Raw genomic sequence first — 27,559 nt, 5'->3', positions numbered from 1 at the left:
TGAGCAGCAGTGGACCAAGCCCACAACACCTGGGCTCTGACCTCGGCTCCGGGAAGCTCTGGGCACCCAGCAAGTGATCGGGCACTTCCTGCCTTGGCATACTTAGGGCCTAACCGTGTGCTGCCTGGCGTCTCTGAGCCCACCAGACCCCAAAGGCCTGAGCTCCCCTGCTCTCGCCACTCATCTCCCCCCGCACCCTCCACCCAGCAGAAAAGGCTCCCGCCCAGGCACGCCCCCCGCCCCGTGGCCAGACCAGCTGCTCCCACCTCCTCTTCACCTGACAGCTTTCATTTCACCTCCACGCCAGCCTTGAATGGCTCAGGTAACCCCGTCACACCCGCCCACGGGAGCCAGGGGCGTCCCACCCTCTCCTTACACGCAGCCTGCCCCCACGCCCCGAGCTGGGCGCTCTGCTTCTGTGCGCACCCCACGTGGCTCCATGCGGTGTGCGGGGTGCTCCTCCCCTGGGCTGTGAGTCCAGCGACTGTCCACGTCACCTGTCCAGCCGGGTGTTGGGTGTCCAGCCATCTCGCACTATCTCACCCTCACCCTCACCCTCACCCTCACCCTCAGAACACTGGTGAGGGGCGCCAGCAGGCCTGCGTGGTGCTGCGCAGGCGGCTGACGGCCAGCGTTGGGGGTGTAAGTGCCAGAAGGGGCCCAGTCCTCCACAGTCCTCCCCGGCTTCTGCACGGTGGCTGCCCCGGGCCCGGGGAGCACTCACCACACGATGGCCAACCTGGGGATGGTGAACATGAGGGCCGGTTCATAGTCGTCAATCATGTCCTGGGTCAGGTACCCGAAGTCCAGGGCCCTGGCCGAGGGGCAGAGAGCAAGAAAGCAAGAAGGGTGAGGCCTGCCCGCCCACACCCACCGCGGCCCAGGCCACCCTCACCTGCGTCTGCGCTCAGCAGACAGCCAGGAAGGTGACACTGGACGCCGTGGGCCCTCACACGCACACGGGGCCAGTGCTGGAAACCGCTGCACTCCGGAAGGCCCGAGCAGGCCTGGTGCTTCCGTCTCCCCACTTTTCTGCTGCCTGACGCGCCTCCGGGACGGAGGGTGCTGGGAGGGGAAGGGGCGCTTGCTGAGGGGGGCCCACGGGCAGCGAGGGCGTCCAGCCAACCAAATGGCCCGAGCGGCAAGAATAAACAGGGAACGAAAACACTGCCCCAGATGACCTGACGCTGCTTCCCCGAGGAAACTGCCCTCCCGGATTTATCTGCACTCCCCAGGCCAACGCAGCGGCTCTCGCTCTATGCTCAGTGAGCTGGCGCCTGCTGGCACCACGGAGGGAGGCCCCGAGTAAAAGGAACTTCACGCCGTCATGTTTTCCAGCAGCTTGAAGTGTCTTTCACATACATCAACAGCGAATAACACGTCTTTAATTATGATGTGACATCAGGCAATTTCAAAACTTACCTAATACCACACAGCACTAGCTAAACAGGAGAAACATTCTAGACTAAACTTTAGTCTCAAAGTCTGACTTCAATTACTGCCCAAAGCACGACAAGACTGTTGATGATTCGCTCCACAGAGCCTTGTTCGGGAGCTCCATCCTGGCCTGTGGAGATGAGGAAATGAGAAGGGAAGAGGAGGGAGGGGGTGAGGCCATGAGGAGGTGAGATGAAGACTGAGCAGGAGAGGAAGGTGAAGAGGTGAGGAGGTGAGGAGGGTAGGGAGGTGAGGGAGGGAGGTGGGGAGTGAGGAGGGTGAGGAGGTTTGGAGGTTGGAGGTGAGGAAGGGAGGAAGGTGAGAAAGGCATGGAGGTGTGGAGGTGAGGCTGGAGGAGGTGAGGAAGATGGGAAGATAAGCAGGTGTGGAGGGTGAGGAGATGAGGAAGGTATGGAGGTGAGGAGGTTTAGAGGCATGGAAATGAGGAGATGAGGAAGGCAAAGAGGTGAGGTGGGTATGGAGGTGAGGAAGATGGGGAGGTGAGAAGGTGAGGTGGGGGGGAGGTGAGGAGGTGAGGTGGGGGGGAGGTGAGGAGGTGAGGCAGGGGGGAATGAGGTGAGGCAGGGTAGGGGGAGTGATGAGGTGAGGGGGGGAGGGAGTGAGGTAAGGCGGGGTAGGGGGAGTGGTGAGGTGAGGGGGGAGGGAGTGAGGAGGTGAGGCAGGGGAGAGTGAGAAGGTGAGATGGGGGGAGGGAGTGAGGAGGTGAGACAGTGGGGAGTGAGGTGAGGCAGGGGGGAGGTGAGGAGGTGAGGCAGGGTGGAGGGAGTGAGGAGGTGAGGCAGAGAAGAATAAGAAGGTGAGGCAGGGGGGAGTGAGGAGGTGAGGCAGGAGGGAGCAAGGAGGTGAGGTGGGGGGGAGTGAGAAGGTGAGGTGGGGTGGGGGGAGCGAGGAGGTGAGGTGGGGTGGGGGGAGTGAGGAGGTGAGGCGGGGGGTGGGGAGCGAGTAGGTGAGGCAGGAGGGAGCAAGGAGGTGAGGAGGGGGGAGTGAGAAGGTGAGGTGGGGAGGAGGTGAGGACCCCAGCTCTCTGTGCTGCCTGCCACAGCTCTGCTCCTCCACGGGGGGGGGGGGGGGGGGGGGGGGAGAACTTCCCTGAAGAATGTGTGCTCTGGGCGCAGAGGAGAGCGGAGGAAAGTGACGGAGGAGCTGAGGAAGGAGGCTCTGGGTCTGCCGGCTGCTTGCTGGGGGAAGGTGACTTGGTGGCAGAAGGGGGCTGGAGCTTCCCCCCCCCCCCCCCCCCCCCGGCTGCAGGCGCCCCGACCCTGCCTTGCCTGGGCTCCCAGCCAGCCGGCCTCTTTCCTCTTTCCAGGGAGGAGAGGGGCCCTGTGGCGGCCGGGGGGCGGGGGGCGGCCCTCACCTCTCCACGGTCTCGCAGAACAGCACAATGACCTCCTGCTGCACGTAGTACTCCCTGGGCGACTTCACGGGCACCATGGCAGAGACGTAGCTGCAAACACAGCCGGCGAGTGAGGGCTGCCCACCGGCCACGCGTCCCCCCGCCGCCTCTCAAATGAAAGCCACGTCAGCTTCCTACGTGCACGCCTCCCAGCAGGGCCGTGTCTATTTTAAAGCAGGGTCAGCCTGGTCCAGTGCCTCCTGGCCCCCCGGCCCTGCCCGGTCTGGGCCCCGACCGCCCACTTCTGCGACGCCCCTGCCCGGGCACCCACCCTGGTGAGCGCGTGAGAATCAGTGCAAGAATGAACGCGCGTGTGGGTGGGTGAACCACGGGGTGGGGGTGGGGGTGGGGGTGGGGGCGGCCAGGACTGGGCGGTGTGAGCATGGGGGCCTCACGGGCAAGTGACACTTTGTCCAAATGTCCCCCGGGGTGACAACGTGTTTCTTTCCTTCTGAGTCAGTAGCTCTAACTTTTCCTCGTTACAAAAGCTTATCTGGAAGAGGACACAGAAAACAACCGTCCGCGCTCCCAACTCCTAGAGAGAACCGCCTTTAACATCCAGGCTGGTTTCCTTCCCGAGGTCATCGGGTCACACGATGGACGGCTTTTACTAACTGGGATCACCGTGGTGTGGATTTGGGGTCCCACTGTTTCTCGCCTACTGCGAGCGTGTCGGCGCCTGTGGGAGCTGGTGGCGTGCCTGACTCCCGGTCCTGTACTTCTCCAAAGCCCTGCGAGGAGGCCCCCAGGCCCCACCTGTGTCCTCCGAGGAAGGAGCAGGTGACAGCAGCCCGTGGGGAGTGGGGGGGGGGGGCACTGGCTGGACAGCGGGCAGGAAGGGACAGGTGGAGCTCACGGCAGGTGGTGGTGCTGGGGGATGGGGGAGAGGGCACCCTGTGATCCTCACAGACCCCCCTAACCTGGGGAGGTGCCCTCGCCCTCATCCCAGGCAGCTGGAGCGTCCCCGTGGCCCAGAAGCCACGGCCACCTCTCCCTTGCTCTGCCGTGCCCCAGATCTGAGAGCACGGAAGTGATGCTCGGGTGTTTGTGGGATGAGAGGGTGAACAGGTGGGATCAGGGGGCAGCTGGCCACCAACAAGCCCCATACGGTGAGCCCAGTCACCAGGGGAGGTGAGGCAGGAGGTCAGAGGTGAGAGGTCAGAGGCAGGAAGTGAGGCAGGTGGCCAGAGGGGGGAGGTCGGAGTCAGGAAGCGAGGTGGGAAGCAGAGGGTAGAGGTCAGAGGTGGGAAGTGAGGCAGGAGGTCGGAGGTGGGGGTGGGTCAGAGGCGGAGGCGAGGCAGGAGGCAGAGGGGAGCAGCAGAGCCTCTGGCGGGCGGCACGTCCACTCTGGGTGACGGCTACTTGCAGGAAGCTCCCGGGTCTTTAGCGCTGGGGTGCATCAGGGAGAGGCAGAGGGGGTGGGCCAGACCCCCGGGAAGGTCACCCAGCCTGACCCCCCAGCGGCCCCGTGTTGGGCCTCCGGGGTTAACTACGTGGACTGATGGCCCTGAACCGCCATCAGTGGGCGTGCGCAGCTTGAATACCGGGACCCGGGACGCGCTGCAGGGCTGGGGCCTCCCCCTCAGGGTCACCTCAGCTCGAACTCAGCAAACAGGACGTCGAAGTGCCTCAGCGCCTCCCTCATCTTCTCCGTGTAGGTGCTGAGGTCCCGCAGCGCCTGATCGCGGAGGGCGCCCCGCACGTCCTCCAGGCTGCGCGTCAGCTCCTTGGCCAGCGGGCGCATGGCCATGCTCTCCAGCTCGCGGTTCATGATGATGGAGCCGGCGGCCAGGCACTGTGGGCAGAGCACGCGGGGCGGGTCACTCAGAGCCTCCCGGAGCCCGATGGCCCGGGGTCCTTCCTCCCCCCGCCCGGCTCTGCGGAGCCCGAGCTCAAGAGCCGCCACGGACGGCTGTGGTGCCAGAGCCGCGGGGACCGTGATGCGGGACAGGAAGGCACAAGAGCGGTGGCTGGGCCCGGCTGTGACCCCCCCTCCCCTGGGCCCCGCTCCCAGGAGCACCCTCGCCTCCTACTGTCTCCTCGCTCTGGGGCCAGCGGTCTCTCCTAACCCAGAGTAGCCACGGCCGCGACAGCACATACTCCCCCTGTGGCTGATAGGGTCCCCCACACAGACCCGGATGTGGGCAGAAAGGGAAGGCCGACCCACCGAGGCTCTTGGGTCTGGGGGCTCCATGCAGGGGCCCCGCTCAGGTGACTCCTGCCCCCTCCACGCCCAGCCCACAGACTGGGGGTGGGTGCCCGGGAGTCCCTGACCCCACTGCCCTTTCTAGGCAGTAAAGACGCCCCGCTTCCACAAATGCTCACAGACCTTCCTCTGAGACAAGACTCATCAGTGCGGCACGCCCGGCTTTTGGGCGATAAGGAGGGTCCCTCCGTGCCCACAAATCTGCCCACACCTGTCCTGGGCTGTGGGAGGCAGGTCACAGGCCTGTGTGGGCTGCGTGCACCTCCCCAGCTTCTTCCACTCGTCCAGTGGCCTGGGGTACTCGTCAGACCCGGGTCCTGGCCAAGGGCGGCCGCGCAATCCCCGCGTGGGGCTGTGGTGCTGTGGGACACCCCTGCCCACCTTGGGCCAGCACCCATCACCGTCTTATCCTGTCAGCAGTGACCCAGAGGGGAGCTGGGACTACAAGCACTTTCCCGGGGGGCGGAGTGTGGTGTCGCTGATTTCCCACCCACCCTGGAGGGGAGCGTGGAGCTGGCTGGCACCGGGACCACATGGCAGAGACGGCGCCCAGTGCCACGGGGCCCAGGACCTACATCATGTCATGGCTCCACAGCTCCCTGCCCCTGGGACCCACTCGACAGCGGTGAGAACTGAGACCAGAGACAGGGCTAGCCTGCCTGGGGCCACCCACACCAACTGGGGCCTTGGTGAGGACACCCTCCCATCAGGCGGCTCGGGCGAACGGGGTGAGAGGCGTCAGGTGGGGGACACACAAGGCCAGGCCGTGCCCGAGGAAGACAGGGCATTCCCGAGATTCACTGGGAGGAAGGCAGAGACAGGCTGAGAACCCCAGCACGGCCAAGGGAGGGGTCGCAAGGTGCGGGTATGGGAAACAGCTGGCTGGGGCGAGGCTGGTCCGGCCACCATAGGTCAGGCACCCTCCTCTCAGGCTGCAGTCTCCTCGCTGGGAGATGAAGGTCAAGGTCTGAGGGGTGGAGAGGGTGGTGGCTCCACTGAGGCACCCGAACGCAGCTCCCAGCCCCTGGGGCAAGAATGACCCCTCCTGTCAGAGGGCGAGGGAAACACCGCTCCTAATTTAGGATTGTTGCTGGTAAGAACCACCTGGAGACCCTTCACATCTGGGGGCCTGAGAACCTCACAGAAATTGCACATGAAGCTTCGTGTCCATATTGGCTTATGTAGATCTGGAGGGAGCAGGTTCATGGCTTTCCCACACCTCCAAAGGGGCGTGCAGCCTAATCAGAACGCGCCGTCCGTCCGTAACCCATGGCGGGTAGGGCTCTTGAAGGGGGAGGGAGACACCAGGTCCCTGCCCCCGCAGGTGCACACAGGTGCGGCCCAACGCCCCACACCGTGACCCTGGACCCAGCTGGCTGCCCGCTACCTCGGCCCCAAACCACAGCTGGCCCGCCAGGCTGTCATGCCGGATCTCCTCGGGGAACTTGACGCAGAAATCCCGTGGGGCTCGGTCCTGGGGGATGCACACATCCATGATCTGGTTAATGATGTTTAGCACGTTGTCCTGAATCAGAAACAGAGAAAGGGCACTAAGACACAGCCCCAGCTGGTGGCCGTCAGGTACTGCTTGAAAAATATGAAAAACACATACAGTGCGTTTTCCTGTTCTTTGAGATCATGAGGGTGATATGGCAATGGATCCCTGCTTGCTCTGCAATTGCTACAAAAAGTTCGCATGGTCCGGAAGCACCCAGAGTGAAGTCCCGCTCCCCCTTGCCCACGCCCCTTCCTCACACTCATGTAGTCAGAGCACGGGCAGTGCTGTGCCTATTCCTCTGTGATCTCCTCTGCTCACCGTGGGCCTGGGGGAGCCTCACGCGTCACCACGTAGATTTTTCCTCGCCCTTTGTACCAGCCACTGGCCGTATGCCTTTGTCTTCCCCTGCTGACCCACGCCCACTCCCTGCAGCCGAGGCCACGAGGACTGTCCCTGAACACCTCTCTCGCAACACCTGTACATGAATTTCCTACGACAGAGCCGGAGAAATGGCACTGCTAGGTGGACAGGTACACAAAAAGTTCACTTTGAACCGCCACAAGCCTGCGTCATCCTGGGTCTGTTCGCAATACAGACAAGCTCTGCTGTCTGGGAGTAAGGCCACCGAGGGACAGTATGTAAAACCAGGCTTCTCAAACCCGCCACAGAGGACTCCAAGGCCTGTACTGTGTGAGGGCCTCCCCCCGCACCAGTGACCACAGGGCCCGGGGCATCTGGCAGACTCAGCAACCAGGGCTGGGGGCAAAGCCACTGTCCTCTCTGAACCTCAGTTTTGTAGACAGAGCAGGCCGAGCATCCCCTCAGACTCTTCTCGAACCAGCAGATCAATCACGGCAACATGTCAGTCAGCCAGCGAGGAAGAAGTGCCCCCTTCCTTCCAGGAGGTGGAGACCCTGACTCCGCCCCTGATGGCTGTGCAACCTGGGACTGGCCGCTTAACTTCTCTGATTGTCCAGGAGGCCTGAAAAAGGAGACCAGCCCTTCAGGAGGGCTGTGTGAGCTGGAGGCTGTAAGACTCTTGGCTCCATTTGGCCCACAGCAAGTCTTAATACATGGTAATTTTTGTTCTAAAGACTCCTGAGAATTATTTTACTTAATTTCCTCATGTTCAAAACACAAAGGGTAAGAAACTGTTTTGAACTCTTTGTACATATAAGGGAAACATGCTCATTTTATTGCTTCTTAAATCACATTCATTCTTTTCTTAAAATCATCCTGTTCTTTACACATCTACCATTCACTGTCTAGAATTATAGGAACATTGAAAGTTTAGTTTTTTTCTTTAATTTGTTAAGGATAAAATTAAGGCACATTTACCACAGGAAAATTGGAAACAGTGGAAAACACAGAAGCAGGGAAAGTGTCGCTGGAGGAAAAGACCGCACGTTGGGCACGGTTCCTTTTCAGTCTTGTATTGTGCCGCTGCCACGGTTGCTCGCCTGCCCGTCTCCACAAGCCCCACCTGTGATGGACAGCTATGTACGGTCCCAGCACACGGGCTGTCCCAGCACTGTCTCTCTCTCTCAAAAATAAATAAACAATTAAAAAAAAGGAAGCAGATATGGAAGATCACTACAGGTGGGAAGCATGACCTTTCTAATGCAAAAGTCAATGCATTAAACCCTGAAGGAAATTCTGCCTCACAACACAAAAACTAAAAATAAAATTCAACCAACGTCAAGTGGTACTGCTGGGAGTTCCTTTTTAAAGGCTTTCTGGGTAGGAAAGCCCCTTTCTGGTGATTCAACAAGCTAACGAACAAATAGGGGCAGTCACAATAGTTAGCACTAGGTGTTTGTCTGCTATTAGGGGGAGCCAGGGCTCTGACCTCCTGTGAGCTGCTTGGACCCACTCCCCACCCTGCCTGGCCCACCAGGACATCAGCTGCCCGAGGGTGAGGGCAGGGTCTCCTTCTAGTCTCAGCTGGGCCCCCAGTGCCCAGAACCGTGCTGAACACAGAGTGTGTCTCAGCAAGCAGTTGCAGGGCCTCCAATTCCGGCCAATGTGCAAGTGACAGGAACCGAATTTGCTTCCCTCAAGCAACAACAACAGTAACGGGAAAAGCAAGACTATGGTTCCCAAGACACTAGCCACCAGGCAGAAGAGAGATGGGCAGGACAGCCCTGATTGCCTGGCTCGCGGCCCAGAGCAACCGTTTAGGGCCCAGCCCAGAGGGAGGGCCCCCAGGCGGGACCCAGCAGACTCCCCAGTGAAGAGCAGAGCTGAGAGTCCAGAGGACTGGGACAGTAGAAGAAGAGGCCCTGAGCCAGAGGACAGAGAGCTGCCCAGGGAAAACCATGCGGATCCGGGAGGGCCCTGCGAGGACACATGCCCGCGAGACCAGCAAGGAGGCAACGCATGCAGTGGAGGCAGCGGTGGCCAGAGCTCAGTTCTGTTCATGGGGCAGAAGGCAGAGCACCCAGAAGTGTCGCAGCTGTGGTGATGAGGGTGGTTGGCACCAGATTAAACTCAGCTCTGACCCCCCTAACTTTTTTTTTTAATGTTTATTTATTTTTGAGAGAGAGAGAGACAGAGCATGAGCAGGGAAGGAGCAGAGAGAGAGGGAGACACAGAACCCGAAACAGGCTCCAGGCTCTGAGCTGTCAGCACAGAGCCCAATGCGGGGCTCGAACTCACAAACCGCAAGATCATGACCTGAGCCAAAGCCAGACGCTCAACTGACTGAGCCACCCAGGTGCAACCCCCCCCCCCACTCCGCCAACATCTTTAAAAAATAGGATCCAAAAGGATCAGACGGTTTCTGAGTAACCAAACCGCATTACAAAACAAAGCTCAAAAAGACTGCTAGGAATACAAAATTATTCAGCTCCCAGAAAGGCGAGATTCGTAATGTCAGACGTTTAATAAAAAATCACCAGGCCTGCAAAGGGTTAAGAAAAGATGACACATGATAAAAAGAAAACTCAGGGGCGCCTGGGTGGCACAGTCGGTTAAGCGGCCGACTTCAGCCAGGTCACGATCTCGCGGTCCGTGAGTTCGAGCCCCGCGTCGGGCTCTGGGCTGACGGCTCGGAGCCTGGAGCCTGCTTCCGACTCTATGTCTCCCTCTCTCTCTGCCCCTCCCCCGTTCATGCTCTGTCTCTCTCTGTCCCAAAAATAAATAAAAAACGTTGAAAAAAAATTTTTTTAAAAAGAAAACTCAGGCCGACCTGATGCAGGTGGTGCAGTGGCCACTGGGGGCATGGTGGAGGAGGAGCTGAGCCTTACAACAGACTCCCACATGTCCCAAAAGTTCGCTGAGACCACAAAGAAAAAGGGCCCACACCGATCTAGGAGGAAAACGACACTATCTGAGAGGAAAACAAATCCACTGGATGAGGTTAAGCCCAGATGAGACATTTCATTAGAAAAGAACAACAAATTTGAAGACAAAGCAACTCTCCAGTGAGTCTGAGAACACATAACAAAACACATAACAACTCATCACTGAGTGTCAGACTTCAACATGTCAAAGAGGGCGCCTGCGGGGCTCAGGTGGTTAAGCGTCCGACTTCGGCTCAGGTCCTGATCTCACAGCTGGTGGTTTCGAGCCCCATATAGGGCTCTGCCCTCTCAGCACGAAGTCTGCTTTGGATCCTCTCTCTCCCTCTCTCTGCCCCTCCCTTGCTTGCTCTCTCTCTCTCTCTCTCTCTCAAAAAATAAATAAGTATAAAAAGAAAAGATGTCAAAGGGGCTTATCGCTCAAGACCTGAAAGAAGGAAGGGGACAGAAAAAATCTTTGAAGGAATTACGACCAACTTTTGTCCAATTTAATGACCAACAATAAACTCAAGGTCCAAGAAGTTCAATGAACCCAAACCACAGGGAACATGAAGAAAGCTGCACCAAATCACAGCATGATAAAACTGATAGAAACCAGTGAAAAGAGAAAACTTCACACGTAGTAAGAGGAAAAGATACTACACACACAGAACAAAGCCTCGGGTGACTCTGGATTCCTCACTGGGAACAGGGCAAGTGAGAAGGCACCAGAACGCTGTCTCCCAGGCACTGAAGAGCCAGGAATCCCAGGATCCCTGTCCTGCCTGCCAGCGGTGCCCATGGGAGGCAGCGATGGCCAGCACCGTGCTCGGTGGCGAAACCGCACGCTTTCCCCAACACTGATGTGCAGATCCAGCGTGGTCCCGTTCGGCCCCTCAGCGGGCAGTTTCGTAGACTTTTATACGCAGCTGCTCTATTTCACACAGAAATGCGAAGGACTGAGAGCAGCCCCAACGACTTCGAAACAGAAGAACAAAGTTGGAGATCTGACACGATGTGATTTCACACCAAGGGTAAATCTGCCGCCCTAATGAGGACAGTGTGGAATTGGCCCGAAGTCGGGCAGATCATGGGAACAGAACAGACAGCCCAGAACTAGGCCCACACGTATCTGGATACTGATTGTCAATAAAGGTGTCATTTAGTACAGAAAGTGGGGTCTGTTGAGTGGAGAAAGGACAGTCTCTTCAGCACGATGTGCAGGCACAACTGAAAATTCATTTGCAAAAATAAATAAAAAACGTCGGTGCAGTCCTCACACTGTGTCCTGACGTTATGTCAATATGGATCACAGTTCTGAAACCACAGAACTTCTAGAGGAAAACACGGGGGGCAATCTGATGACCCTGGGTCAGGCCAAGACTTCTTAGAGAGCACGTCAAAGGCATGACCTACAAGGGGGAAAGTGGGTAACTGACCTTTCTCAAAATCTAAAACTTATGTCCTTCACAAAACTGGGCAGAGAATGAGAGAACAAGCCAAGACGGGGAGAAAATAATTGTACGTCATAACGTGATGCAGGCTGCTGTCCAGAGTATATAAGGAATGCCCAATGGTCGGTACGGAAACAATGCAGTCACTCAAAGGGAGGGTGCTGTGAGGAGCTCCCCAGCCTTGCCGCGGAGCTGGTCAGCCTTGCTGGGACTCCCCCGGCCCCGGTCCTCCCCAGGCACAGCTCCTGTGACAGTAAGTCCAGACATCTGGCCACGCGTGCACCCAGGTGCAGCGCACAGTGGGCAGGAGGCTGGGGTCTGCAGTGAGGGCACTCCAGGGACCCCCCTCTCCCCGAGAACCCACCTCTGCCACGGTGGGCACCAGCACCTTCCGGCACGGGGAGGTTCGGGGGTGCCCCTCGCCAGGTCACGCACACGGGGGAGACCTCAAACCATCACACCACAGAGCTACAGCAAGGCTCACGCGCTCCCACCATGACCCATTAACCAGCTACACTTGGGTACTAGGTCTGTTAGCACATTTTGCCATTTAATTTTCTTCACCGAAGCATCTAAAATTATACTCCCTTGACGCCCAAACGTTACGGTGTGACTTAGGGAAAACAGGTCGATGGCAGAATCCAGCCCAGAGCAACTTCAAGCCCGTTTGCACCATGGATCCAAACCCAACTGTACTAGTGTCCTGGGGCCACCATAACACAGCCCTGCAGCCGGCGGCCCAGACAACAGACATTTGCTCCTCTCGGTCCTGGAGGCTGGGAGTCTGAGATCCACGCGCGGGCAGGTGGGCTTCTGAGGCCTCACTCCTGGGCGTGCAGACAGCTGTCCTCTCCCCGTGTCCTGACACGGTCGTCCCTCTTCTCTTCTTACAAGGACACTGGTCAGACCCACCCATGACGATTTCATGTTCCCTTAATTGTGTCTTTAAAGATTGGGGGTTAGGACTTGAACATATGAATGGGGGGGTGGGCAACTCGGCCATTGCAACAATCCGGGATTTACTTCATCCTTCGGAGCTATGGTTTTTAATCCTTTATGGTTTCTGAAGCAAGAGAACACACACAAACTGCACACTCACATGTGCCCCGGTCCATAATTTTCATGAGCTAGAAGGTCATTTCGATGAAAACCAATGACTCGCCCTCCTTCTACAGTCAGAGCCAGCAAGGCGGAGCCACCAATGGGGTCCTGGGCCTTCTCCACCGCACCGGCTCTCAGCCCCCTGCTGACTCACCCCCACGGCCCCCCACGGGCAGCCCATGGAGAGCGGGACTCACCAACACAGCCCATGTGCTTCTCACAGTATCACTCTTTTTTTTTTTTTTTTTAACGTTTATTTATTTTGGGGACAGAGAGAGACAGAGCATGAACGGGGGAGGGGCAGAGAGAGAGGGAGACACAGAATCGGAAACAGGCTCCAGGCTCTGAGCCATCAGCCCAGAGCCCGACGCGGGGCTCGAACTCACGGACCGCGAGATCGTGACCTGAGCTGAAGTCGGACGCCCAACCGACTGAGCCACCCAGGTGCCCCTTACAGTATCACTCTTGTAAGAAGACGAAAGGAGGCTATTGGGTTTTTTTTAAGTATTTTTAAGAATATTTTTAACATTTATTGATTTTTGAGAGGGAAACAATATAAGCAGGGGAGGGGCAGAGAGAGAGGGAGACTCAGAATCAGAAGCAGGCTCCAGGCTCCGAGGGGTCAGCACAGAGCCTGACGTGGGGCCTGAACTCACAAACCGTGAGATCATGACCTGAGCCCAAGTCGGACTCTCAACCAGCTGAGCCCCCAGGCACCCCGACTGAGCCCCCTGCAGGTGCCCCGAGGCTCCTGGTTTTTGAGCATCTACTCTGCACCTAGCATCTGCCTGGAGACTTTATGTAACAGACGCCATTATGGGGCAGAAAGGTTCAAGATACTACACACCCCAGGGGTAGGGCCTGCAACACAGCTTCATTTAAGAGAAGTCCGCACACTGCAGATGAATATTGATGGGACTTCCCTGTGTTCTAGGCCCCAGCAAGCCCCCGCCCCCACCAGAGCCGGCTGAGCAAGCAGCACAGGAGAGAAGAGGTCGCAGACAAGCACCAGCTGCCCTTCACCTGCCGGTGAGCAGGCAGCATGTGCTGTGGGTCTCATGGACCACCGCAGCCCGCCAGGCTCCCACCTGCACTCCCAAGGGCCGACCAGCCGGATGCCAAGCACCTTTCAACGGTCAGCTGAGCAAGCAGATGGTCGTGGAGCACTGGCCCCGGCTCTGGCTGGAATCGGGGTGCATGAAGCCCCCAGGACTCACTGGTGAGAGAAGTCAGACTTCCCAGCAGGCGTTAAATGGCGAGGCCATCACCCAGAGGGCCTCTGTGGGGGCCCTCCCCACCCTGAGGAAGGCTGAATGTACCCCCACACTGGAGCCAGAGCACTGACTCAAACAGAACTGAACGGTGCCCAGTCAGAGACCCACACGTGGACGCCTCCAGGGGCCCCTGGAGAACTAAGCCAGGCCAGGCTGATGCCACCATGCATGCCCCGCACAGATGCCACGCTCAGCAGAGGGCTGTGCTGGGGTTCAGGGGGCCTAGGGGCCCCGAGATGCCCCAGACGGGAAGACTCAGGGACCCGTCACCAAAGTCAGGGTCAGACGGCAGGGGGACGAGGAGAGCTCCCATGGCCAGTGCCGAGCCACCAGCCTCAAAGTGGAGAAAGTCACGGCCTCCAGGTGCTTGGCTGTGGTGGCCACATCCTTCCCGGGGCTGACTCATGGGGGCTGGGAATGCCAGGGGCCTGGGGCCCCGGAACCTGGCCTCCAGTGACCTGCATAGTATGACAGCGCTCTCAAATCAAGGCCACCAAGTGGCCCCGCAGAGTGGGCTGTAGTCCCATGTTAACTGCAGTTCCCCAGAGTCTGCGTTGCAAAGGCAGGCACATCACCCTGTGCACATGGGTCCTGTACAAGCAGCCCTCCCTGATTGCCATGACCCGGCAAACGCCTGCCCCCTCTCAGCCTGCCTCCCTTCTGTGACACCGTCCACCCCTCCAACCAGAGGCAGACCCTCTTCCAGTGACTGCTGCTGAATGAATGAGCGAGTGAATGAATGAACGGACAAACGAACAAACCACCATCATGACAGTCGAATGGAATGGGAAACAGCAGTCAAATCAGAAAAGACAATGTCCTAATTTAAGACAGATGTTAGAAATGACAGACACTTTCGGGGCGCCTGGGTGGCTCAGTCGGTGAAGCGTCCGACTTCGGCTCAGGTCATGATCTCGCGGTCCGTGGGTTCGAGCCCCGCGTCGGGCTCTGTGCCGACAGCTCGGAGCCTGGAGCCTGTTTCAGATTCTGTGTCTCCTTCTCTCTCTGACCCTCCCCTGTTCATGCTCTGTCTCTCTCTGTCCCAAAAATAAATAAACTTTAAAAAAAAAAAAAGAAATGACAGACACTTTCAACCTAAATGCCTGAGCTTCGCTGAAATCCGCTCTGGCAGGAGTCCTTACACAGCCCACGGGGCCCCAGTAAGCGGCCAGTTAAATATGTTACCACGATGAGCCTTCATAAAATCAGAGCACGTACACGAAGGCATCCCTGGGGGGCACCGCTAACCCTCCTTCTTGGGAGGGGGGCAGAGTACGCAGCCGGGACCCACAACTTCTCACTGTGCCAGTCTGGGTGCAGGAGCTTCGGCAGCAGGCCCCCCAGAGGCCCCTGAGCGGGCATCTGGGCACCCGGCTGGCGGGAGCGTCCCCGGCTCCCCCGCTGACCAGAGCAGCCCCTGTGGCTCACCCGGTCACGCCAATGCCGTGTCCGTGGCGACACCTTCCTCCCGGGGGGCCTGCGGTTTGGGCCGCGCCAGGGAGAGTGGCCCGAGGGACCGGCCGCCGGCGGGAGCCCTCCTCTGTGTCTCTAATGCGCTCCCCTGGCGGCCGAGACCCCACACGTGTTGTCACAACGCACCCCACCTGACGCCCTGGGAGAGGATGCTGGCAGCTGGCGCCTGCTTCCTCGGGACCTGCCCCCCTGCGCCCCCTCCCCCCCCTTTACCCTGTGTCGATTGTGCTTCGATTTCACCGGGGTAAATCCCAGTCATGAGCATGACTGTGCCGCGTCCTGTGTGTCCTCTTCGTGGGGCATTAAGTCTGGGCTGGTCCTGGGACCCTGACACAGGAGTCTTAGAGGAGGGAGGAGTTAAAGATGCTCATAGGAGTGCGAGACCCTTTTAGCTTTTTGTGACTTCTTTCTCCAAGAACGCTGCCTTGCCCACGCCTAATTCTAGAGAGTTGTCCTTTCTGCTGTCACCCTGTCAAGGCTCCGCAAAGCACCTGATGTAGTTGCCACCCCATCTGGTCAATGTGTGTAACTTGCAACTACAGCAGCCAGTGGACGGGCCAGAGCAGGTCAGGGACAAACTGACTGCGGGGGCGGGGGGGAGGGGGGCGCAGGCAGGCGGGGCAGGAGAGAGAGACCTCCTAGCTGCAAGGTCCGCGTGCTGAGGGCACAAGGAAGGACCTTCTTTGGAGGGAGAGGGGGAGTATCAACGGCCCAGCAAGTCCAGAGGCCCCCCTGGGCCCTCCAGTCCCCTAGGAGAGGAGAGGGGCTCCTGGTCATTCCAGGGCCGTCCAGGACCTGCCTGTAAGAACCAAAACCCTTACCTAACTGTCCTGATGCTTAAAAGACACAGTGGGACGCTGGCTTCCTCGAAACCCCCCACCCTGTCCTGCCCCCCCTGGGATCTGGGAAGCACACCCCAGCCCCCTTCCCAGGGCAGACGGAATCCAGTAAGACTTGTGGGCAGAATGCACCAAGAACATTCTGGAACTTTGTGAAAGACCCTGCCCGTCACTCGACAAAACTGAACCACGTCTCATGTGTTCACACTGGTCGTTGGCTAAGTTGCAGGACATTTCTGGTGTCGCTTCCCCGGCCGGCTCTGAACCGTGCAACACGGCCAGAGTCTGAGCGCCCCCACCCCACAGCCTGGCCCCTCTCCCCTGCTAGCTGCTCCCTGGCCAAGACCCTGCCAGCTCCTGCTCATCCCTCCTCCCCCTACCTCTGCTCGGCAAGGGTGCCCTGGGCAGCCTGCACTTTTCTCCTGGCTCTCTTCCCCCACGCTGTCCCGCTCGGGGTCGAGTGTCCTCCAGGCCCGGTGCGCGGCTGCACCAGGGGGCGCCCAGCACGTCGGCCAGGCCAGCCTGAGATGTGCTCAGCAGGTGACAAGGCCTCGGGTTCCCCCACGACAGGCCCCTCGGCCCCACGCCCGCTCACCTGGCAGGAGCGAAACTGGCTGACGAGCAGCGTGCACCGTTGCGGGTCCTTCCGCCCGTCCAGACTGTCCAGCTCGGCGGCCACCTGGTTCAGCTCCTCGTCCGCATAGTAGAACTGGGCGAGCAGCTGTGGGTCCGACCTCTGCGGGGGAAAGAGGCGCCAGCGTGAGCGGGAGCATCACTGTTCCCGGGCCCCACACCCCTCACGGAACCTGGCACCTGTCCTGACTCCCTCTACATCTCAGCCCACTTCTCGGGAGGCCTTCCCGGCAGCAGGGGTTCAGGGAAGGTGGGGTGTAGGGATCAGAGGCAGAGTAGAATCGGCTCTTAACAAGGGACTTGCTCCTAAAAGGAGACTACAATGGCAGCTGGTGAAGGACGCAGGTCCGACCAACACCCCACAATTTCCTCAAATGAAGCCTGACGGACCGTGGCGCCATAAGTGGTTGCCATCCATGAATCTGTTCTCTAGAATCTTCTCAGCCCTCAGCCCGGCTTCCATCCCCCAGAAAACGCCAGTGGTCTGTGGCAGGAGGCCCCTCACCCCCACCCCTGCTCTCCTGACGGGCCGCCCCCGCCACCTCTGCCCTGGCCTGCGACCTTCTCCTTCCACACACCGGCCTCAGGGCCTCTGCACTGCAGCCGCTCTGGCCTGAGGCAGGAAGGATCTGAGTTTCCAGGATCAGGAGAAACCCAGAGCAAAAGTGATGATGCCCTTGGAGATACTTTCATAAGTGGTGGTGTTCACGATCGTGCAGAGAAAGAAAGGAGAGGGCAAGACCACAAACCAGGCAGGCGTTCAAAGGTGCCGAGGGACCACACGCACACACACTCACAGCACAGTCAGCACAACCCACTCTTCATCCTCACAGAGTTAGCACATGGTTGCTTGTCCCCTGATGCTGTTAAATGCAGGTAACTTACTGTCCCAATCTTTGGTGTCCCTTTTTCTCCCATCTTGGGGGTCCTCTTGGCTCTGGCGTTCCATCCCCTCCCCTGTGCAGCCCGCCGGGTGGTTTTTCTTCGGCTCAGGGGTCCGGGCCCTTCAGTGCCTGACTCGGTCAGCTCTCGAGCTGGCCCGGGGGGAGACCCCAAATGAGGCAGAGCAGACCCGCGGGCGGGGGCGCCCAGCTGTGGTGCCTGCCTGGGGGCGGGGGGGCATGCGCCCCTGGCTGGGCCAGGGCGGCCTTCCCGGGGCTTTTCCAGGAGAGTCGAGGAGACGAGAATCTGTTCTGTCACCCATTCACCCAGCAAATGCTGCCTGAACACCCACTCTGCCCGGGGTGCGGGGGCCCGGGGGTACCACCTGGGATGGGGTGGACTCAGACCCCCGCCCTACTGGCGACCCAGTGCCTCACACCCTCTCTGGTCCCGGGAGCCAGTGTGTACCCTCAGTGGGCTCAGCTGACTTGCTGGGTTCCTGTCACTCCAAGGAGGGTGACCAGTGTCCCCTCTGTGACAAAACAGGAACAGGATTGGGGTCAGGGGCTAGGCAGTACTTTTGTGCCTCTTTCCTGTTCCACTGACTGGTGGCGTGGAAAGTGATGCTCAGAAGGCATCTCAAGGCCCTTCCCCTACAGGCCTGGAGTCCCAGGGAGGGGTGACGTGGCGGGCAGGGGCTGGGGGCACCCTCCGTGGCCTTGGGGCTACAGATTTTCAGGGAGGCCCTGAGGCCTTGCTCTTTGCTTCTCAAAGTCCCAGAATTGTGACCTGGTTCCCCTGGTGGCTGCCAGCTTCCCCTCCCGAGGTCCTGGATCCCACAAGCCGTGTCCCAAGAAGGAGAGGAGTGCCTCAAACAGCACCTTGTTACCAGTTACACAGGGGTCGCCCCTTCCTGAGAGGAGGTTGCAGCAAGGGGCTGAGGCCACTGCCAGCCAATGACATGTTCCAGACTCTGCTGGCACCGAGCCTGGGCACCTGACAGCCTGCTCGGGAGCTGACCTCAGTCACCAGAGGCCACTAGCTTCCTTCTGTTCCCAAACCCACCGGCTCCCCTCACAGCAGTGGGGTGGGAGGGCAGGGAGAGCAAGGGGCACGGTAGAGACAGTCCCACAGCAGATGCCTCGCTGTGGCCCGGTGCCTCCCACGGAGCTGGCCTGGAGCTGTCGTGGTCACAACGCACCAGGGCAGGCAATGCAGAGCCTCCCTGCACCTGTTCCTGCAGCTGCCACCACTGCTCACAACACGACGCCCGCTGGCACAGCAGACAGGCTGGGGACTGAATTTAGGGCACCGGATAATGACACCTCCAGGAAGCCAGGTCTCTGTTCTGAGAAAGAGGGCACGATGCAGGGGGCCGTGCCCAAGCGTGTCCAGAAAATAACTCGGAAGCATCCTTTGCCCTGGCATTAAAAACCTCACCATATATAAGCAGACCTCAAATCCAAATATTCACACTGACGGCCCAGGTGAACGCGGCCCCCTCTGCTATTGGCGGTGAGTGACCACGGAAGGTCCCAGAATGCCTGATGGTGGCCATGGTGCCAGCTGTCAGGAAGACAAGGCTCTGCCCCTCACATGGTCCCATTGACCTTGCCGGCCATTCCCCTCCCTGCACCCAGGAGGGGACCGAGCCTCCCAGGAGGGGAAGAGCATCTTCCGAGTGGCCCTCAGCTTGTGCACATGCACACACACACCTTCCTCCACGTTCTGGAGAGAGTGACAAAGAAGCACCATGTGTTCAAGCGGAACTGTGGTGTGTGTGTGTGTGCATGTGTGTGTAGGGGCGTGTGTGTGGTTTGGTGTGGGTGTGTGTGGTGTGTGTGTGTCTCCGTGTGTGTGCAGGGTGTGCATGTGTCTGTGTGGGTGTGTGGGTGGCACAGGGAAGGGGACAGCAGCACCCAGAACTGGGTGCCCGCCCAGAGCTGCGTGGGCTCTAAACCTCTTCACGACCATGCCCCCCAGCGACAAGCACCTACCAGGTGTGGCAGGATCCGGTCTTGGAAATGATGCACAGAGACGAGGCTCTTGGTCCCACTTCACTCTGATGTCAGTGAACTACAGACCTTAAAACCAGACCTACAGACGTGCTGTGCATCAGCAGAAAGAGAGCCACAAACACACATACACACACACAGACGCGTGCAGCAGAGTAAGAGAATTCAGAAAACTTTTTTAAAGCTAGTGATTATCCTATATTACTGAAACTCAAAAGGCCTACGCTATTTGAAAACTTTATTCGTACCCTGAGCCAGCTTTCCACCCCCTCAGGACTGGCATCGTCCACAGAGGAAGCAGACGTCCACTGTGTGTGTCCCGGGAAGCAATCCGTGCCGGCCGCATCGGTCAGACCTGCCCGCGGACCCAGGCGCTGCGAGGCACAAAACCTCCAGGCAGGGGTTCCAGGAAATGAATGAACACAACCTACAAAGTTCCATTTGTGCTGATGAACAAAATCCAAGGGAGAATGATGACACTCCATTTTCGTGTCGGAGTCTGCAGGGTCCGGAGGAACACGGGCCAGCTCAGCCCCACCCACCACGGATGTGCAGCTCAGCCAGCCGGCAGGGTCACCACAAGTCTGCTCGAAGTGGGGGACCCATGGATGTTCAGGGACATGAGAAGTTGTCTTTCTCTCTTAGATTTAAATCATCTAGCCTTATTCTATAACATGCTAAATTAAATTTTATTAAATTTATTTATTTTCAAAGAGACAGAGAGAGCAAGCAGGAGAGTAGCAGAGAGAGAGAGAGAGAATCCCAAGCAGGCTCCGCACCATCAGCTCAGACCCCGATGTGGGGCTTGGAGCCTGATGTGGGGCTCGAACTCACGAACCATGAGATCACCGCCTGAGCAGAAACTAAGACTCAGAGGCTTAACCGACTGAGCCACCCAGGCGCCCCTAAAATTAAATTTTAAATTACACTTTTAAATATCCCTAAGGAAAATGTTCACAACAAAGAGAACCAATTGGTATATATAAGAAGGACTCAAAAAATAACAACAACAAAAAAAGAACTCACCCTATTTTGAAATAAAAATTGTAAGAGAATAATTTAGAACTCAGTAGGAATGTCTTTTCTGCCACACTGTGTCGATATTTTCTCACCATCAGTTCAGGGCAGCGTAAGTTTTCGCGGTCGCAAGAAGACAAAACAGAAGCTCACGGAAGAAAGCGTCTGGCCTGGGAGGCTCCATGACTCTATGAACAGGCAGCATCAGAGGTAGCGGGAAAACCAGGAAACCACAAGGAAGCACTAAGTCGAACTGCAAACACGAACTGATTCAGCACTAATTTTGTCAAGTTGATGAAATCATTCCTTCATTCGAAAGCTGCGCTGCGGTGTGGGAGAGGGCGCCCGCCACAGTGGGAGGGGGCTCAGGCCCTGCTGCAGGCCCCGGGGCTGAGCCAGCCGGCTGGGCTGGGGCCGAAGGCAGCAGGAGCAGGCCCGCCGAGCCCTGTGCAGAGCACCCGGATGAAGTTCACAGGGAAAGGGAAGGCCCAAGGTCGCATGGCGGGACAGGATGGAGCCCAGAGTCGGCCTGGGGCTCACACTAAGGACCCTCGGGCATCCTCGTGGGAAAGATGAAGGGGTGAGTGTGACGAGGCTTCCCATCCCTTTCACACCCTTGCTTCCCAAGTAAGAAGTGAGCACTGCAGTGGGAGGGCCTCACGAGGACGCCCCTGTTCGCTCCAGGCCGCAGCCGCACAGCCCCAGCCAAGCTGCACGATGGGGAGAAGGGGTGGAGGCAGATGGCCAGACAGGTGGGCAGGACAGATGGCGGGACAGGAGGCCTGGCCAGACCAGAAAGGACCAGTCCCCCACACTGCCCGGTGATGGAGCACAGCCCAGGTGGCATGTGGGGAGCCCCAGCCCCCTGCCCACCCCCCCTCCCCTCAGCACCCACCCCCAGGATGTGAGCTGGGCTCCCAACGCTCACTCGTTCCCCAGACAGGCCACCCCATATGCCTCCCGCCATCCCAACACTCAGCAGGAGCCAGCCTTCCAGATCTCAGTGGACCCCAGGTAGGCATCAGCTGGACAGAGTCCAGGTTGCTCAGGGGTGAGGGCTGGGCGCCCAAGGTGCCAGTCCGCCAGCCTTGGGCCTCTCCCAGACCAGCTTTCCAGTAAAGCCTCAGATTCCCCACTGCAACACCAGAAATCCAAGAATGTTGCCAAAAACAAACAAACAAACAAACCAAACAGAAAAGCCTCAAGTCGTGGCACCTTGAATGTGACTGCTCCCCCTACCACCAGTGGTGCCCCCACCCAGCCAGCTGGTCTCCAGTCCCTGGGCCTGGGAGAAGCAGCCCAGACCACACTAGACTCTTAAGGAAGCCCACTGACCACTCGTCCCATGGCTGGAAGCCCTCACTGCCTCCAAACACCGACCCAGGCCCTCCTGAAGGTCTGCGCCACCCTCTGTCCCCACCAACGTCTGGCATATTTGGGGAGCCATGACTCACGCCCCAAAGTTGGCTTGTCTACCTCAGTACACCCCGGGGCCGCCTGGCCCCAGACACCAGCCACCCTTCAGCAGATCTGGTGCCCCAAATAGGCACAGGCTCCTGTTGTCACAAGGCAGCAGCCCTGCCATCTGGCCCATCAGTGACTGGACTGGGGGCTGGTTACTTCTGTGCCCATCCCCCCCACTCCGACCCAACTGCCTGCTATCTCTACCCAGGGGCTGCAGAGAGCCCGCCCAGTCACAAGGAGCGACAGTCAGGGGCTTTGTCCCACACCCCCTCCCCAACTGCTGGTAGCTCCTGCTGCCTGCCCCCCCCCGCCCCCCCCTCCCCCCCCCCACAACTGGCTCCCTCTCAGGACTCAGGTGCCTGCCCTCCCTGAGGCCTCAAGTTCAGGCATGGAGCTGGGCCTGGGCACATCACCACCCCTGTGGCCCCCTGCACCTGTCTGGCACACCTGGCCGGGGAGACCCTGAGGTGGCCAGCTGCTTCCCCCCCAGGGCTTGAGGAGGCTGGCCAGGCTCCAGAGGTTTTAGGTCCTGGCAGCCAGGGCTTGGTGCAGACTAATCACAGAGAAAACCGTCAAGAGCTGTGTCTAAATCATGCAACCTCCATAATCCAACACCCCCTCAGAGGAGGTGACGGCCACTCCCCAGTCTGCACAGGGGAGAACCTAGGCCTGGATCCCGTGTCCAAAAAGTAGCCCCACCTGTCACTTCGCCCCCCTAACAAAGGATGGCCTTTTTCTGCAACTCACTTTCCCTTCTGGTTCCTGCTGGGTGTTAAGGGCAAGGCAGCACAGGGCTCCCATCCGGGCTGGCACCACGTGTCCCTGATAGAAAGCTGGAGGGTCCCACTGGGGTCGGGCTCAGTGGCTCAGGGTCCCGGCACACGCACCCACGTGGGCCAACTTGCACGGACACCACGTGTTTCCACAGGTCTCCTCTGAATGCCCAGGGAGCATCCATCCACCCTAGGAGGCTGGCCCCATCCTGGGCCACAGCCAGAAAATCGCCGCTGAAGCCCAGGAACCGCCCCACCCAGGGCAGGCACCAGCGGACGGTCAGCTGGCCCCGCCCGCACCTCCAGCCTGACTGCAGCCATAGATGGCCTGTCCTCCCTTGCGTGGGGCCCGGCCGGGCCGCTGTGAGCGGTCTGCCTCAAGGGCAAAGCACTTCGCGGCTACAGAGCCGAATGCTTGCCCAAGAGAGACTGACGACGTTACACTCAGTTCACATCGATAAATATTTTATGTCTATGGTACAGCAACAGAGACGGCCATCCTGAAAATGTGTCCGGAGGAACCAAGGGCCCTCGACAGCATGGGGAAGAAAGAGCCTGTGCCCCGATGGCAGGATGAACCAGCTTCAGAATTTATAAAGATGGGTGCTGGGCTTAGGTCCAGGATGCACTGAGCTTCAAATCCCGCTCAGTCACTTATTGGACGGTGACCATGGGCACGGCACTTACCCACGTCTCCATCTACCATTTGCAAAATGCGCTTAACGCACTCAGAGTACCTGGCAAGCGCCCGGGGCACAGCAGACACTCAGTATAGTCTGTCACTAAGGGAGTCATCACTACCAATAAAAGCATCCCTGGTGCAAGCAGTCAAAGGTGATAGAAAACAAGCCAAGATGACCTCACTTCTGAGAGCATCATTCCCTGAAAGTGGCCACAAGACAGCACCACCCCCAAACGGCAGATCACAACGACACCCCGTGCCAACCAACAGAGCCATGTGGGGAACCTCAACCCCCAGGAGGCAGTGAGGACCGACAGCAGGGGAGGGAGAGACCTCCCCCCACGACCGCACCTGGTCCCCGAAGTGCCCAAATCCGGGAGTCTTTCTGAGCCTTCCCCAGGATATCAGGGGGTGGGGCACTGGGACAAGGGGCGGAGCATCCAGGGCTGGGGTGCAGGGCAATGGGGCGCAGGGTCGGGGGATCGGGGGCTGGGACGCGGGGCACTGGGACATGGGTGCTGGGCATTGGGGGCTGGGACGCGGGGCACTGGGGTCCAGGGACGGGGCATCAGGGGCTGAGACGCGGGGCACTGGGGTGTGGGTGCCGGGCATCGGGGGCTGGGGTGCGGGGCACTGCGGGTGCGGCACTGCGTGCACGGCGCGGGCCATTGGGGGCGCAAGTGGCGGAGCCCTAGGGACGAGGGGGCGGGGCGTAGGTGTCCAGGTGAGGTCCGGAAGGACGGGCTGCGGCGGCCCCACGTAAAGGAGGAAGAGGCCAAGCCGGCCGGGTCGCGGGAAGCGTGGGCTGGGGTTGCGCAGCGAGTGGAGCCTCCGCGGGCGCCATGGAGGCCGGAAGGTCGGTGGTGTCCCAGAAGGAGCGACGTGGGAGGGAGGAGAGGCCTCGGGACGAGAGCGAGCGTTGCAGCTGGAGAAACGCGGAAGTCTCTCGGGCTCAGAGTGGTCGCTGAGCCCCTGGCCGCTCAGCGAGTGTGCAGGGGCCTGACCCGCCCCTTCCCGCTCAGCAGGTGTCTGGGCCTGGCCCCTGTAGCCCTGGCCCATCCCCGCTCCAGGTCCCTCCCCTAATCTCTGACGCTTCAGAGCCCCCAACCCTGAGCCGGACCTGGCACAAGTGGGAGCGCCAGCAGCCCCTGGCCTGGGAGACGCCCCTTCTGGCTCAAAGATGCAGATACATGGACTCTCCCAAGCCCTCCGACTCCCGGCCTGGGCTGGGGAATGGGTTAGCGAGCTGCGCCAGTCACCCCAATACCGGGAGACCTTCACTGCACCTGCTGCGGAATGAAGTCTGCACGGACGTGCGGTGGGGGCCTCCCCTCTACAGGAGGGGTGCAGGGAGAGAAAGCACCCCTCTGGCAGGGCCAGGCCAAGACTTAAACACAGTATGACTCACTCGGGAAGCTGAGGTGGGCAGACTACACAGCCCAACTTCACGGTCAACTCACAGATGGTTCTAGAACAGCCGCCCAACACATCGACCTAAAAGATGTGTCCTGAGGCTGAATCTGGACCCCCACAAAGGAGAACATCCTCTTATAGTGATGGGGGGGGCATGAAATTAAATCTAGGGTTATTCCAGCAAAAAATAGTCCTGAAATCTTACCCACAGCCAAGAGGCTCACACATAAGATTTTTTTTTTTTTTTTTTTTTTTTTGAGAGGCAGAGAGAGAGAGCACGAGCAGAGGAGGGACAGAGAGAGAGGGAGACACAGAATCTGATGCAGGCTCCAGGTTCTGAGCTGTGAGCACACAACCCAACGCAGGGCTCGAACTCAAGGACTGTGAGATCATGACCTGAGCTGAAGTCGGACGCTTAACCGACTGAGCCACCCAGGCGCCCCTCACAGTTAAGTTCTGAGACAGAGTTTTGAACTCACTGAATTTTTAAGACACTGGTATCACTATAACCAGCGTTGCCCCAAATGAGGTTTTATAAGAACTTCTTAAGCAGAGCGGACTGTGGGCCTCCCTGAGGGAAGGCCAGCACTCTGCAGCTCCCCAGATGATCTGCTAAATTAGTGCCCCACAAGCTCTGGAGTGTAGGACCCATTTAGACACCCAGGAGACGAGTTCCCTGTACCAGCTATGGCTCCCACTTGGAGGGCCAGCTTCCCCGCTGTTGGCGACTCTGGAAAGTAACCCAGGAAGGGGCCCCGGAGAAACCCCTCCAGCTGCAGGGGGTCCCTGCCTTGGGAGCCATGGCGAGGGGCCCCTTTATAAACATACTCTGGTCCCACCTGGAGACAGACCCCCACTGTTGGGGGAGATGCTCCTGAGAAGCAGGGCCCCAGCCCTGGGAGGAGGCTAGGTCACCCCCTGTTGGGCTGGGACACCCCCCCTTCCACGGGGAGCAGCCTGGCACGGGACCCTGCCACACCCCAGGTGACCACACTGGCCTTGGCTGCAGTATTTGGGCTTCAGGCCAAACCAGATGCAACGCCTACACATAACACACTGTCCAGTGAATGGTTTCCAGAAGGAAATGATTTCCCCAAACTCCCCATCCAGCGCTGTGCACACAGATGACTCACCAAGCACAGGGACCATGGGGAGTTCAAGCTGGCCAGCTGCGGCGGGTCACGGAGAAGCCCCTTGCGTAACTTCTCAGAAAAGTGGCACGGGCACCCATACATCTGGAGAGGGAGTGTGCTTCGCACCCCCAGACAGTGCGGGAGTGTGCCCGCCCCCAGGCAGGCCCTGCCTGACCGCAGGTGTCTGAACTACAGGAGGTCTGTTTAGAATTTGAATGGGTTTGAGGTTCTTTCAAATGCGAGCTATTTTCAAAGCTATTAAGTAGTAAACTTGGTGGCCTGCTATTTACTCTATTCCCACACGGTTCCCACACTGCTGGCAGCCAAAGGACACAGTCCACCGGGGGCCCCAGGCCTGAGCTCCCATTGTTGGGACAGTGTCCTGGGCTCGGGCTGCAGCCCAGGAAACAGGCGAGGTAGCCGGGCTGGGAAGTCTTCTCAGCTTCTGGGACGGTGGGAATCTACCCAAGGGAAACCGAAATTTAAATTGCTTCTTTACGGGGGCGCCTGGCTGGCTTAGTTGAGCGTCCGACTTCACCTCAGGTCATGATCTCCTGATCCCTGAGTTCAAGCCCTGCATCTCGAGCCCTGCATCTCGAGCCCTGCATCTCGAGCCCCGCGTCGGGCTCTGTGCTGACAGCTCGGAGCCTGGAGCCTGCTTCAGATTCTGTGTCTCCCTCTCTCTCTGCCCCACCCTCCCCCCACTTGTGCTTTGTCTGTCTGTCTGTCTCTCTCTCAAAAATAAATAAACATTAAAAATTTTGTTAATTGCTCCTTTATGAATTGTCCTCTCCTTCAGGGAGAATTTGAGGTGATCAACAAATCAGAGCACACGTGAACTGAGTCTGTTTGTTTAATCAGAGGAGCAATTAAAGGGCCCAAACAGGGGTCCCTCTGGGGCCAAGTGGATCACTGCAGGTACATGTCAACAGCCAGCTGGCCTACCCTGATCTCTGTTTTGCTGGCACAGGCCCAGGGCCCACGAGTGTCCCCCAGTCCTGGGCATATCAGCGCCACAGGGCGGGGATGAAGTGGATTGGGAGAGTCCAGCCCCACACCTGCAGGGAGCCCTAATCCTGGGCCAGCCTCACCTGCGGTCTGGGAACATGCTGGGGTCAGGGAGCAACATGCAATTCCTCCCACTGGGAGGACCTAAGAGACGGGACATCACCGGGAGGGAAGCCAGCACCTGGGGAGGCCTTGCTGGCTGAGCAGGTGGGGTTAACACACACTTGAGGGACCGGAGGACTTAGAAACGCAGGTGGGCAATCCCTATCAAAATAACACCAGCATTCTTCACACAGCTAGAACAAACAATCCTAAAATTTGTATGGAACCAGAAAAGACCCTGAATAGCCAAAGCAATCTTGAAAAAGAAAACCAAAGCAGGAGGCATCACAATCCCAGGCTTCAAGCTATACTACAAAGCTGTAATCATCGAGACAGCATGGTACTGGCACAAAAACAGACACTCAAATCAATGGAACAGAATAGAGACCCCTGAAACGGACCCACAAACGTATGGCCAACTAATCTTTGACAAAGCAGGAAAGAATATCCAACGGAATAA

General features: G+C 58.8%; 1 protein-coding gene across 3 annotated transcripts in view; it reads right to left on the bottom strand.

Moving 5' to 3' along the window:
• The window catches only part of ZFYVE28 (zinc finger FYVE-type containing 28), a 117,003-nt gene that overhangs the window by 44,259 nt on the left and 45,185 nt on the right, over positions 1-27,559 (bottom strand). For 2 of the 3 annotated variants that reach the window (XM_053217711.1, XM_053217713.1), the window contains exons 2-6: positions 16,573-16,713; positions 6,445-6,582; positions 4,444-4,646; positions 2,813-2,902; positions 725-814 (exon numbers count right to left, since the gene is read on the bottom strand). In XM_053217711.1, coding sequence (XP_053073686.1) covers positions 725-814; positions 2,813-2,902; positions 4,444-4,646; positions 6,445-6,582; positions 16,573-16,713 — 662 coding nt within the window. The remainder of the gene's footprint in view (positions 1-724; positions 815-2,812; positions 2,903-4,443; positions 4,647-6,444; positions 6,583-16,572; positions 16,714-27,559) is intronic. The other variant, XM_053217712.1, reaches the window with a different exon arrangement.

This window comes from Acinonyx jubatus, chromosome B1, assembly GCF_027475565.1.
Source record: "Acinonyx jubatus isolate Ajub_Pintada_27869175 chromosome B1, VMU_Ajub_asm_v1.0, whole genome shotgun sequence".
Taxonomy (NCBI): Eukaryota; Metazoa; Chordata; class Mammalia; order Carnivora; family Felidae; genus Acinonyx; species Acinonyx jubatus.
This window is presented reverse-complemented; position numbering and strand designations above follow the sequence as displayed.